Genomic DNA, 13,416 nt, shown 5'->3' with positions numbered 1-13,416 from the left:
GCTGAAATTGAAAACCTGAACGTAAGATGTAACGGTTTAAAACGATGTGAGCGGTTTAGTGTCGGCTGTCGGCCATCTTTCCTCCGCTCGGCGCCACTGTGCCTTCCTGCTTCACTCCTGCCTGTCGGTGGAAACTCCACCTGCCCCAGCAGCTGGAAGTGGACTTTACTGGTTCCAGTGTTTAAATGTGTGTCTGCCATTGTAATAAGTGGATGATTTGACTAGGACCAGCGAGCGCTGCCTGTGGGTTAGTGATTGTGAACTGAATGTGTGGAAACTCGTGACTTCGGCTTTTCTCGTGCAGTTTTCGTGCCTCGTCGTAAACGTGCGCCGACCTCGTAGAAGAGATTAGTAAAATCAGAATTATGTTTTAGAGACTCGTGACTTGTACCCGTGTTCACTGTGACTTCGTCCTTCCAGCCGTTCGGATCAACGGAGGCGGATTGGAAAAGAAGTGGAAGATTTTTATTCTCTGGTTTGATGTTTTTGGATATTTTGAGCTTAAATCTACAGAGAGGTTTTTACAGTGTTTTAAATGTGCCGGGTGTTTTCTAATCATAAAGCAGCCGTTTGTGACTGTAATGACCCCAGGTTAAAGGGACAGTTTGTAACATTTGGTCTGATTTCCAGGGAAAGGTGACTGAATGTTTGGCAGCATCATGCCTGGACAACATTTACAACTAAATGACTTCAAATGTAATTAAAAAGCTGAACTCAGACTGAGGCTCACGCTCTGCAGAAGTTTCACATTTTGGTTCTTTCTCTCCTGCCTCAGATACTGGTTCAGACCCGTCGTTTCCATGGCGACGGGTTTGGATCTGAGCTCAGTTGAAGCTTCAGCTGAAGATGGCAGAGCCTGCGACAGCATGCAGCCTCTCTGCTCCGGTTCAGATGGGGAATGCACTCTGTATAGTTCTGTTGCCACGGCAACCGCTTCAGACCCGATACCATGATCTGCCCTCTAATCAGATCCAGTGCTTTCCTTTTATTCCTGACATGAATAAAAGTGGTGGACACACGTCCACTAATTTGATAACAGCAGAGCTAATATTTCGCTTTGCACGTTTTGACAAATGTTTAGTGTACTTAGTCTCCCCTGAATTTAATTTTCCAGTAAACTTCTGATGTAATAATTGAGTTGGCTGTTGTTAAAGCATCAACAGGGTTGAACTTTAGCGATTTAGCTTTACTTCAGCTAACAGTATTAACTGTAGCTAATAGCTATGTATATTCAGCTAATATGTTTAGCTAAATCCATGTTGGTATAGCGCTTTAGCATCAGTGGAAGTAATGTTAGTGCTAACCTGGCTCAGCATGGCTAACCAATTAGCTGGCGGTGTCCGCTACTGCCTGTAAAAACCCGTTTGCTCCGTGTGACGTTGAGACGGCGTCACTGCTGGAGGTTTTCCCAGTTTTCCCAGTTTTCCCAGCGCTCTGGTTGGATCTGACGCCTCAGCTTTGGGTGTGAATGTACAGAAACAGGGAGGCGGCCACCCACCATGGTTGCCATGGTAACAGTGGTTTGCGACCGGGGTGCTGTCGTGGGCTCTCCAGCCTGATGCTGAAGCAGAAGTCCAGCTTCATTCGTCCTAAATGTGCTGATGTGCCACGCAGCTGACTGAGGAGGTCCAGATGTTCCGGTTGGGCCTCTGAATGTTCTCTGAAGAGTCTTTAACCCTCAGGTTCGGGTGGAAACTGCTTGATGTTTTTATATTTATCATATTTTTAGCTGATTTATCAGTAAATGAACTTTTGGAACAAATGTTTGATTAAAACTGAAAAAATAACTCCTGTTTCTGTTTTTTCTTTATTAAAAATTGTTTGGGTTTAGATTTAATACACAACCAGTTCACAACAAACGCATCAGAGATTTATAATTGTTTCATAGTATTAAAATCACATTAATCTGGACCAGAATAAAATAATGTGAAATATTTCAATGTTTGAATTTTTTTAAAAGATGCAGTACCTACCTACAGCCTGTTGGGGGCAGTATTTCCCTGCAGTGCGTAAGCTGCCTGATCCTGGAGGCTGCAGCTGTTTTCTACTGGCAGCTGAAAGGCGTCAATAAGACTTATTTTAATTTAGTTTAACCAGAAATTTGTAAATATTTCAAGTTCTGACGTCTCTCCACCTTAAACTGAATATATAAAGTGATTTTATAAATATATAATATTTATAAATATATAAAATCACTTCCAGAAAGATCCAACAAACACCAACTTCTTCTTCACAAACAAATACTTTTCTAAAGATCCACCTGAAGCGAGTTTTCTGTAAATACCTGAGCGCTTTGTAAGCGTCGGAAATGCGGAGTTCTACAGAACTTCACTAAGTTCTCAGTTCATCAGTTCTGACCCAGTTGGGTTAGCCAGGTTCTGTGTGGGCGGCCATGATGGAGCAGAGGCTCAGAACATGCTGAGGTACCGGTTGCTATGGTGATTGCGGTGTTGGACACATTTCCGCTCATTTGGCCACTTAGCTTCCCCTTAACTGTAAAACATAGAGCAAGAACAAGATGTACAATATTTAAGGTGTTATAGAAATTGTGTCAAAACAAAATGTACATAATTTGTCTTTCAGTAGAATTTGAATTGAAGTTAGCATTTTAGCATTAGCCTCCTCTAAATACTGTGTTGGTGTAGCGCTTTAGCGTTAGCTTCCTCTAAACAGGTATTGGAGTAGCTATTTAGCATTAGCATCTGCTAAATATGTTTGTGTTTCTCTTTTGCATAAGCGGAACTAATGTTTATTGTGTTTTGAGATTAGCCTGCCCAGCTAACTCTTTAGCTAGCAGTGCTCACCGCTGAGGAGACATGGCGGTTCAGGAGAACTTCCTGTCAGCATGAAGGAGTGAACGAGAGGATAAACTTACAGTTTCTACATTCTGGATGAAGTTTCTAGAAAACCGTTAGACCTGCTCTGACTCTGATCTGCAGGATTTATGATGTTTCTGCATAAAACCGGATCACCAGTCCGGCAGCTGCAGCTTTCAGACGTAATATTTAAATTTTAATATGATGAGATTTAACCGGAAGGGTCTGTGTTGTTCTACAGGTTGGGTGAATCCCGCCCTCTCCGGGGTTTTTCCCCATCACCATGCGGTGTTCAGCGGGAACGAGCCGGACGCGTGACGCCATCCTCCGGTGAGCCGCATGCTCTGCAGCCGGACTGCAGCTGCGCAGAGAGGGAGAGAGAGAGCCGCAGAAACAGCAGCCTCCGGTGCACACACACACACACACACCCACACACACACACACACTGAGAGAGAGAGGAAGGTGAGGCTGAGCTTTCCCTGCGCACCTCTGGATCGGACCCGCAGAACCCGCAGAACCCGCAGGACCCGCAGGAGGGGATCCTTCCTCCACCCGCAGCTCTGCGTCAAAGGTAAGCTGCGTGCGGTGATCGTCCCGCAGCGTGGGGACAGAGGTAACCATGATGATGATGATGCGTGTCAGTGAAACAGCCGCAGCGGTTCTCCGCACCGATGCGGGATGCCGTCCAGCTTCACGCGTGAAGCTCCGCATGCTACATGAGAGGCGATGACGTAGGGAATTCCCACAGTAACCCCGCACGTCCCGCACAGGCGGAGCGGGACGGCGCTGTTATGTAAGGAGGATTCTGCTGACATGGTTCGGTTCGGTTCGGCCTCCAGATGGGGGCGAGGGGAAGTGGAGTGGGGGGAGGGGGCTGAGCTGGCCTGTGATTGGTTATCAATAAGCTTCATATCGATCTGCAGTCAGATCAGTTTGCGGTAAAAGACACTGAGGATGATGAGGATGATGATGAGGCCTTCATCCTGTTTTCTTTGTTTTCTTTTAAAATCTTTGATCAAAGTTGAAGAAAACTAAAGATGCAAACGCAGCATTTCAGACCTGCAGCTTCCTCTGGATCAGACCTTCATCCTCATCTTCATCCTCAGCTTCATCCTCATCCTCAGCTCGTTTCACATCACAGATTCATAAAAATATGTTTTATTTCCCCACAGATAAACATGGCTGGTCCAGAGGAGCTGCAGGGCCGTTTAAAAACAGACAAAAAGGATTTAAAGAATATTAACCAAACAGGCGATTAAATAAAAACTGTTCAGCAAAACCAGCAGAAATATTTAAAATGTTAAAAACCAGCAGAAATATTTAAAATGTTAAAAACCAGCAGAAATATTTAAAATGTTAAAAACCAGCAGAAATATTTAAAATGTTAAAAACCAGCAGAAATATTTAAAATGTTAAAAACCAGCAGAAATATTTAAAATGTTTAAAACCAGCAGAAATATTTAAAATGTTAAAAACCAGCAGAAATATTTAAAATGTTTAAAACCAGCAGAAATATTTAAAATGTTTAAAACCAGCAGAAATATTTAAAATGTTTAAAACCAGCAGAAATATTTAAAATGTTTAAAACCAGCAGAAATATTTAAAATGTTTAAAACCAGCAGAAATATTTAAAATGTTTAAAACCAGCAGAAATATTTAAAATGTTTAAAACCAGCAGAAATATTTAAAATGTTTAAAACCAGCAAGGTGTGAAAATGTAATGTTGTTTTTGGATCCAGATCTTCAGATCAATCAGGCGTTAGACAAAAATAGATATTTGATAAAATATCTACTAAAATAAACATTATTATTATTAAAGAACTAACATTTTTATTTTCCAGTTTATTTAAAACCTGAATAAAAGTTGAGTTGCCCCAGATGTAGCTGGAGCTAGTTCCCTCTGCGTGAGTTCATAAAACAGATTAATGTCATAAAACTTACATTAAAAACTAAGTTTCACTGCATGAAACTTATAACAGTTATAACAATAAAATTATAACAATGTAAATAAATAGAACTAAATGTCAAACTTTTATTTTGTAATCACTAATATCCAGATTACAGTTTAAGTTTTAAAGATTAATTTCGTGAAAAATAAAAAAATTTTCTGTATGTTTTGATATTTGAGGAAAATCTTGTCAAATTTTCAAACTAATGACAGAAATAATATAGAAAATATGTTATTGGTTCTTTTTGTGGAAAATACGGAACAGTAAGGGCAACATTTCAACATAAATAGTGTAGTCATAAAACACTGCAACATTTACAAAATGAGCATAAATAATGTCATACAATTATAAAATCAAACTTTGTGTGTAAACAGGAAATCTGCAGATTTTTCTGTTTCTGAAACATTTTCAGTTTTTTCTTCATCCAGAGGAGAAACGCTCCAGACATTTTCCTCAGGTAAAAGTAACTGAGTCTGTCAGAATCTGAACTCTGGAAAAGGAAAACGATCATTTTATGATCAATGAATGAATGAATGAATGAATGATGTGCAGCCCGGTACGGAGAGACATCAGAGCAATAATCAGTCTGAAATCCTCATTAAATCATCAAAATATGAGATAAAAACATCCCCTAATGAGGTCAAAGGTCAGCCAGCTGTACAAACTTTTTGACTAAATCCTTCAGTTAAAGCACAAAGGGAAACCAAATTTATAAATATAGAAATATTTTTTAAAAATTGTGTCTTTTTTATTGTATCTGCTCAATAATAAAGTGAAAATGATTATTTTATTGAGATAAAGAAAACAGATTTTTTGTAGAAAACGGATCAGAAGAGTCCGGGTTCTACCGGTTTTTCTGATTTATCATTTGGGTTTCAGAGTAAAAGCAGGTCAGAGTTTGAGCTGCTCCAAAATTCAGAGGAAAAACCAAAAACTTTACTTTTTGCACTTAATACTTTTTGAAGAAGATATTTTTCTGCAAGATAAATTGGTGAATCTGTTCTGCTAGCGGGACAGATCCGCTCCGTTCCAGATCCGCTCCGTTCCAGAACTCTGCTCGGAGCCAGAAATGGCCCCCGGACCGAGTTTTGGACCCCTCTGCAGCGTGTTTTGGATCCATAAAGTTCAGAACCACAGAAACCGAACCGGTTCCTCTGACGACCGCTCCCTGGGAGGCTGGAGGCGGTTTCCCTGGAAATGGGTCGGTAATCCGGTCAATCTGGACAGGAGGCGGGATTACAGCGCAGAACCTCTGCTGGACTGCTCTCCACCTGCGGGCCGGTCCGGTCCGCTCCCAGCATCTGTGGAGGTGCGGAACCATTACGTAATCATGGCAACGTCACAGCGGCTGGTTTGTGGGAGGAGACCCAGAATCAGACCGGGTCGGCCACGTGAGCCGGATTTACGGCGCCGAGGTTTATTCTCCCGTAAATCCCTGTCTGAGGTTTCACTGTGTGTGTGTGTGTGTGTGTGTGTGTGTGTGTGTGTGTGTGTGATCTTGTCGAGTCAGGGACGTCCTGCTTTCCTTCTGATTCATCCCGGTGGAAACTCGGCGCTTCGGCGGCCGGGTCGGCGGTTCTGTTCAGCCGCATCGATTCCAGATAAAACCCGTTGCCCCGCTTTTAATTTGAAAGGTTTTATGTGTCACGTGAGAGACAAGTGAAATCCTTCAGTTGTTGCCAGATAGCAGAGTGAGGAGTTTGGCCTCAGATCAACACTGTGGGATCCCGGTTCTGTTGGTGACCCGGTTTGGACCAAGCTTCAGCTGTTGGACTCAAAATACAGTTTAGTGTCAAAATAAATGAAACTAATGAAAAGTTGTACATATTTTATATTAATTATGGTTCAAAAGCAGCTCTGTCTAGGTTAGCATTCATTTAATGAAACTCAAGGTTTCGGCTGTTTTGCAGTTTTCTGGAAGTTTGTTCCAGATTTCAGCATAGAAGCTGAATGACGCTTCTCAATGTTTGGTTCTTTTTAGCGTAAGCTCATTATTTAGCACTGAGCTAAATATTTAGTTTAGTTTAAAACTAAATATTTAGCACCAAACAAATATTTAGTTAGCAAGCTAAATGTTTAGATTGCTAACTAGTTTAGCTACATATTAGTTGGAACCAAAATATTTACCTTGCCAGCTATACATTAGCTGTATTTATATTAGTTGCAAGCTAAATATTTTCCTTCCAACTAATATTTAGCTAGTTAAATACTAGCTTGAGGTTAAATATTTAACTGATATTTAGTCTGTTAAGCGAGTCGGCCATGTTGGACACCAGCAGCAGGACTCAGGCTGCTCACTGTTCATTTCATTCTAACTCTGGTTTCCTCTCTGCTCCCCTGAGGTTCCTGAACCTGACCTGTGACCCTCCTGTGACCTTTGACCTGTGAACATGGCGGTCCGTGAAATTCTTCGGTTTGGGTCAGACAGTCACAGGGATCCAGATCCGGCAGCAGCGGCGCTTTAAGATTCGGTCCAGACGCTCTTCTTCTTCTTCTGTGCGTCTGTGACTGAGCCGCCGTCCAGCATGCGTCCATCCCTCGCCACCGCGGTCCTCCCACCCAGGACCCGCTCCCACAATCCCCCCAACCTGCCGGTGGGAGGCCGCGAACACCTGTCGGCCCCCCGCCGGCGCAGCCCCCACCTGCGCCACACGCTGAGCCCGGAGAACCTGCGGACGCTGGCGGAACGCGGCGGGGCGGCCGTGGACGCCGCCTCCGTCATCGGCGGCCCAGTCGGACTCACGAGGGCCAACAGCGACACCGACCTGGTGACCTCGCAGAGCCGCTCCTCGCTCACGGCGTCCACGCTGGAGTACACACTGAACCGCGGCCAGAACCTGGTCATCACCTGGGACATCAAGGAGGAGGTGGACGCCACCGACTGGATCGGGCTGTACCACATCGGTGAGTCCAGAGCCGGGACGGGGCCTCTGACCCAGGGGCCCCTGATTCAGAGGCCCCTCTTCCTGTGGAGAACTTCACCTCTAGCAACATTTGAGTCAGGGATTGGTGGATTCTGGGAGAGGGGGCGGAGCTTAAAAACAATCACTGGTTCTTATTGGCTGAGGTGTATTTGTGAACAACCTGACACAAACGATTAAACTCATAGCGTCAGATTGTAGCTATGGTAACACAACTATCAAGCTATAATAATTGTTTGCATTTTACAAAGAAAATTTACCAATTAAATCTTAAATTTAAATGTTAAAGAATATAAATCACTTAGTTTATCTCTGGAGAAATGGTTAAAACTAATTTACTATAGCGCTTTAATGCTATATGCTATAGCATGTTGGTAAAGCGCTTTAGTATTAACAGAATTAATTTTCATTATTATTGCTTAAGGTTAGCGCAATCATTTTTGTTGTAACCAACGATATCTCATGTTGTCAACTTGTGATTCATGGACCGTTTGGGTTCTCCTGATCCAAACCTCAAGCTGAGGACGAGCAGAACCAGAGGAAACAAACAGAATATCCGTCTGTTTGGAATCTCATTGGCTTTGAGTCTGAGGGATGATTGACCCGGATCGACCTCGAGGCTTTCAGCTGATCCAGGTGTTTCATTCCAGGAGCGCTGAGCAGATCCAGGTCCAGCCTGGAGAGATCCACAGTCCAGGGTGGACCGTTAGCTGGCGAGGCGTTAGCTGCTGATGTGTTAGTTGCTGCTGCGTTAGTTGCTGCGGCGTTAGCTGCTGAGGTGTTAGCTGTCGAGACATTAGCTGTTGAGGTGTTAGCTTTCGAGACATTAGCTGCTGATGTGTTAGCTGCTGAAGCGTTAGCTGCTGATGCGTTAGCTGCGGAGGCGTTAGCTGCTGAGGTGTTAGCTTTTAAGACATTAGGTACTGATGTGTTAGCTGCTGAAGCGTTAGCTGCTGAGGTGTTAGCTGCTGCTGCGTTAGCTGCTGAGGTGTTAGCTGTCGAGACATTAGCTGTTGAGGTGTTAGCTTTCGAGACATTAGCTGCTGATGTGTTAGCTGCTGAAGCGTTAGCTGCTGATGCGTTAGCTGCTGCTGCGTTAGCTGCGGAGGCGTTAGCTGCTGAGGTGTTAGCTGCTGAAGCGTTAGCTGCTGAAGCGTTAGCTGCTGAGGTGTTAGCTGCTGAAGCGTTAGCTGCTGAAGCGTTAGCTGCTGAAGCAATAGCCTGGAGGCTGAGTCAACACGCGTTACAGTTTCAACACACACAGCATTGCAATGACACACTCCGTCCCAGCGGCTGCGTTGGTCCTCATTTTGCAGGCTAATCCTGCTTGTAGATGTGAATTTGACGGGGATTCACGGAGCCGACGCAGAAGGAGGCGATCCGACTCGGCGGCTCTGTCCATGTTGCAGAAACCCGATCCAGCGATCAGCAACCAGAACCAGCTGAGAGTTTTCCCCATGAGGAAGAGCTGAGTGCGGATGTCCCCTCCTGGACACTTTATACTCCAAACGCCGGGTTGTCTCTGCAGTCAGCACAAGCATTGCTTTGGTTTACAGCTGCAGACGTATTCACACCCCAAACCCGGTAGAACCAGCAGAACCTGCCTGCTGTGGGTCCAGTCTGCAGACTGAGAGGAATTTAATTACCGCTACGATTAGAACAGAGCATCATAACCATTCTGCTCATGTTATTGTTTTACTACTAATCATTTTTGTTTATATTTTAACAAACCCGTTAAAAATGAAGCTACATTTTCATGTTGTTTTGTGCCAAATCATAAAACAGCAACACACCTGGTCAGTCAGCGGCAGAACACCATCAGTCCGACCACAGCAGGTTCTGACGCTCACTTCTGATTTTTTGTGCGGTTCTTCATGTTTCTAAATGATTCGGCTTCTCAGTGAACAGTTTACGACCTGAAAGCTACATAGCTCAGAACGTAGCTATGGAAGAGGAGCAGATCGGATTTATCTGGGTTGAAATATCAGATTTAGTCCAATCAGTCTGCAGTGAAAAAGTTGGATTTGTGTTGGATTGGCTGTAAACTTCCACACCACTGATCCCAGTAAACACCCAGTAAGCACACACTGTCTGAACAGGAGCTCATCAGAAGTGATGCCCATTTTATTATTTCTTTAGAGTTTGGTGTTTATTTATTTGCTGTTTCTTCTTAGAGTTTAGATTTATTATTGTTTTGGTTTTATTATTTCCTCTGCTGTGTTTCTGCTCTTCTAGGTTTTAAATTAGTTTTCTTTCTAGATCTTCATCAAGTTTCTTTTAGTTTTAGTTGATTTTATTTAGTTATTCCCATTGTGTCAGGATCTTAGTTTTTGTTCTTCACCTGCTAGTTAACGGTTCTTCATATTCACATGTAATTTGCACCAGAAACAGTTTGATCTGGTTTAAGATGCCGCTCTGTTGCCAAATGTTTCTAGTTTCATTAGAAATGAAGCAGGAAGGAAGGTCATTTGCTGGAGGCTCATTCTGGACGTTTTCTTTGTTCTGTGAAGCAGAAAATAAACCACAGAAGAAGAGTTTGTGCCAGGCAGGTCGTTAGGTGACTTCATATTGATCAGAAACTGCCAGGACTTAATAACCTGCAGCGGGGTCTCATAGCCGCCTCTTTCCTCGACTAAGCAGACATTCAATAACGACCCACACACACACACACACACACGCCCACACACAGCTCAGGTTTGACTCCTCATTAATCTGAGTATAAAAGTGCTACGTACAGCGGAATCCCCCATCCGTGTTTTTAACTCCAGGAAGTTCGTCCTTCTGCTCGGCGGTCACAGGAAGTTATTTCTGGAGCAAATTTCACTGATTAAAGGTAAACGTGAGCTTCAGATTGCCGAGTCTGCAGAGAAAATGCGCTGAAAGCTGCAGCGCTGCAGGCTGCTGCAGCTGGGCGGCAGATGTCTGAGGGGTAAAAATAGCCGCTGTGTTTCCAGATGAGACCAGTCCATCCAACGTGTGGGACTGCAAGAACCGAGGCGTCAACGGGACCCAGAGGGGCCAGATCGTCTGGAGGCTGGAGCCCGGACCCTACTTCATGGAGCGTGAGTTCGGACCCAGTCAGCGGGAAGCTGGGATGTCTGAACCGATGATGATGATGTTTATCCTTCCTCACAGCGGAGACCAGGATCTGCTTCAAGTATTACCACGGGGTGAGCGGAGCCCTGAGGGCGACGACTCCCTGCATCACTGTGAAGAACCCGGCGGTTCTGGTGGGTTCCAACCCGGTTCTGATCCATCACAACCTGCAGGATGAGCCTCATCTTTCACTGGTTACCAGTTCATGGAGCCAGCAGCTCATACTGGAACATGTTTGAATTCATAAACATCCAGGACTGAAATATTGACCTTCAGGAAAAAGTTCAAATAATAAAACAAATTTCTATTTAAAATGATGTTACAAAAACAACATTTTATTTTAATCAGTAATAACTACAAGAAACTACATGTAGTTTATATCAGTTCTTTAATCAAATCAAAATAATCACTCAGGTTAGCAGAGGTCAAAGGTCATCACTGACCTTCATCCCTCCAGAGAGGAAGATTATTCCCAAAACATACAGATATATGGAGAAAAAAAACGTTAAAAAATTTAAAATGTAAATAATTAAAAAGAAAGAAAATTAAAACTAATTACATTTAAAAATAAACAAGTAAAGAAAATGTATAAGATATAAATACTAAATAAGAAAATGTAAAATAATAAGAAAAACAACATTAAAATTAAATAAGAAAGTCACATTTAAAAGATGATGAATTAAAAAAATAAATAAATAAATTGAAACAAGCAAAAGCTCATTCAGCAGATCCAACCCAGCGCAGAGAAACCCCAGAGCTCCATGTCAGACTCCAGCAGGTCAAAGGTCACGACCCTGAACCAAAGCGGCGTGCGTTTGCTCTGTCTGCAGGTGGAGGGTCTGGCAGAGCAGGTCGGCGTTGAACATCCACGGAAACTCATCAGCTTCACTTTAACCGGTGAGGAGAGACGGGACGGCTGAGCTACACCATGTCAGTCGTTCATTTATAAACGTTGGCACATTTTCAAACTAAATATGTAGATAGCAAGCTAAACATTTAGCTTAGAGCCAAATATTCAGAACCTCAAACGAGCTAGCTCTACGCTAACTGCTTAGCATCGAGCTAATTAAGCTACTAAATAGCTCCAGCATAGTTAGCACCTAGTTAGCTTGCTAACTTATTCAGTCTGAAGCTAAATATTTTGCTTGCAAACTAAACATTTAGTTTGAAACTGTGACATTTATGAGTGAATGAATAATATGGTGAAAATACGACTTAAAAACAGATTATTGCTGCTGGTTGTTGACTGTAACTTTACAGACGTAGATATTGATCTCTTTATTGAACTGAATTTTCCATTCATTTCAAGCAGCTCATGGTGGAACAGTTTAGGTTTTATTCTCCTCCAGCTCCACACTTCTAGAAACCAGGACGTCGACTCTGGTTTATGATCTTAGGTCGTTTCGTTGCAGATCTGCGCTCCACCGGCTTGAAGAAAGGCATGTTTTTCAATCCGGACCCGTACCTGAAGATGTCCATCCATCCTGGGAAGAGAAACATCTTCCCGGTCTTCAGCCACCACGGACAGGAGCGCCGGTCGGCCATCATCGCCAACACCACCAACCCCGTCTGGCACGGCGAGGTGAGTCTCCTCCTCAGGCTGCAGCGCCTCCCTCTGGCGCCTCTTCACGCCTCTCATTCTTCCTCACAGAAATACACGTTTGTGGCGCTGATGACGGACATCCTGTACATCGAGGTGAAAGACAAGTTTGCTAAAAGTCGTCCAATCATCAAGCGTTTCCTGGGTCAGCTGGCCATTCCTGTGCAGCGGCTCATCGAGAAGATTCCAGGGTAGGACACGCAAACATGGCGGCTTTCTGAAAACCTCAAATACATGCAGCTCAATATTTAAACAAATTGAGCTGAAGGTCATAGAGAGAGTTTAAACTGATTAACTGGTTCCAGTTGGTGGTTCCAGTTTGAACCATTACACTCATTTATTAGTCCAGTGGAAGTTTCTAAACATCTCCAGATTCTAGTATCATCGGTTCAAATACGGCTAAAGGTCAGGAGAATCATGACCTGGACACTGCTGGAAGCCCAGTGAAGCCAGTTTAAAGAGGAAAATTCACCATTTTTCATGTTTTTATTTTTCCATTTTGGTCTCTGCTGCTAGAAAAACATCCAGACACTTAAAATGAATCATCCAGACGTTTTCTGGAAATAAATTTATGTTTTTTGGTGTCTGGAAAACGATCTGCTTTAAAAACCTTCCGGTTATGACATCAGAATCAGGTGGAATTGCTCCGTTGCCTAGCACCCCCCGCCCAGCCCCGTTGCCTAGCAACCCCGACAGAGCAGGTTTTAATTGTAAAAACTTCTTCTGCTTCTGGGTCGCAGACGGACGGTTGTACAGTAAACATGGAGATGAGGGGGCGGAGCCAGCAGCAGCTTATTTGCATTAAAGGGACAGAGACCAGAAAACAAATCAATCTGAAACCTGAAAACAGGCGAAACTGAGGAGGAGAAATCTGATGAAGGAGTGGGGAGTATGTATATATCTGAGCCTATGTGGATTGTGCTTCCTACTTCCTGTTTCCTACATCCTGTTTCTTGTTTTCTACTTCCTGTTTCCTGTGCAGGGTCCAGCCGGTCAGCTTCCCGCTGTGCCGCCGCCTGCCCACCGAACACGTC

At 43.7% G+C, this 13,416-nt stretch overlaps 1 protein-coding gene and 1 long non-coding RNA gene across 4 annotated transcripts in view; one reads left to right on the top strand and one right to left on the bottom strand.

Annotated features, from left to right (window-relative positions):
• Positions 1 to 1,661: 1,661 nt before the first annotated feature.
• On the bottom strand, positions 1,662 to 2,986 carry LOC116722903 (uncharacterized). Of its 2 annotated transcripts, XR_004339856.1 has the most exons (3): positions 2,876 to 2,986; positions 2,285 to 2,493; positions 1,662 to 2,054 (listed from the first exon to the last, which is right to left on the bottom strand). It is a non-coding gene; the product is annotated as an uncharacterized LOC116722903 (long non-coding RNA). The 2 variants fall into 2 exon arrangements; XR_004339855.1 differs by having other exon boundaries at positions 2,285 to 2,986.
• A 261-nt stretch (positions 2,987 to 3,247) lies between these two features.
• hecw2a (HECT, C2 and WW domain containing E3 ubiquitin protein ligase 2a) overlaps positions 3,248 to 13,416 on the top strand; it is a 71,694-nt gene continuing 61,525 nt past the window's right edge. The window contains exons 1-8 of one of the 2 annotated variants that reach the window (XM_032567286.1): positions 3,248 to 3,387; positions 7,108 to 7,669; positions 10,641 to 10,748; positions 10,822 to 10,916; positions 11,613 to 11,679; positions 12,195 to 12,364; positions 12,434 to 12,573; positions 13,365 to 13,416. In XM_032567286.1, coding sequence (XP_032423177.1) covers positions 7,291 to 7,669; positions 10,641 to 10,748; positions 10,822 to 10,916; positions 11,613 to 11,679; positions 12,195 to 12,364; positions 12,434 to 12,573; positions 13,365 to 13,416 — 1,011 coding nt within the window. In that variant the 5' untranslated portion in view covers positions 3,248 to 3,387; positions 7,108 to 7,290. The remainder of the gene's footprint in view (positions 3,388 to 7,107; positions 7,670 to 10,640; positions 10,749 to 10,821; positions 10,917 to 11,612; positions 11,680 to 12,194; positions 12,365 to 12,433; positions 12,574 to 13,364) is intronic. The other variant, XM_032567287.1, reaches the window with a different exon arrangement.

The sequence above is a fragment of the Xiphophorus hellerii genome, chromosome 7, assembly GCF_003331165.1.
Source record: "Xiphophorus hellerii strain 12219 chromosome 7, Xiphophorus_hellerii-4.1, whole genome shotgun sequence".
Lineage (NCBI taxonomy): Eukaryota > Metazoa > Chordata > Actinopteri > Cyprinodontiformes > Poeciliidae > Xiphophorus > Xiphophorus hellerii.
Note: the sequence above shows the minus strand (reverse complement) of the source record. Positions and strands in the feature narration are given on the sequence as shown.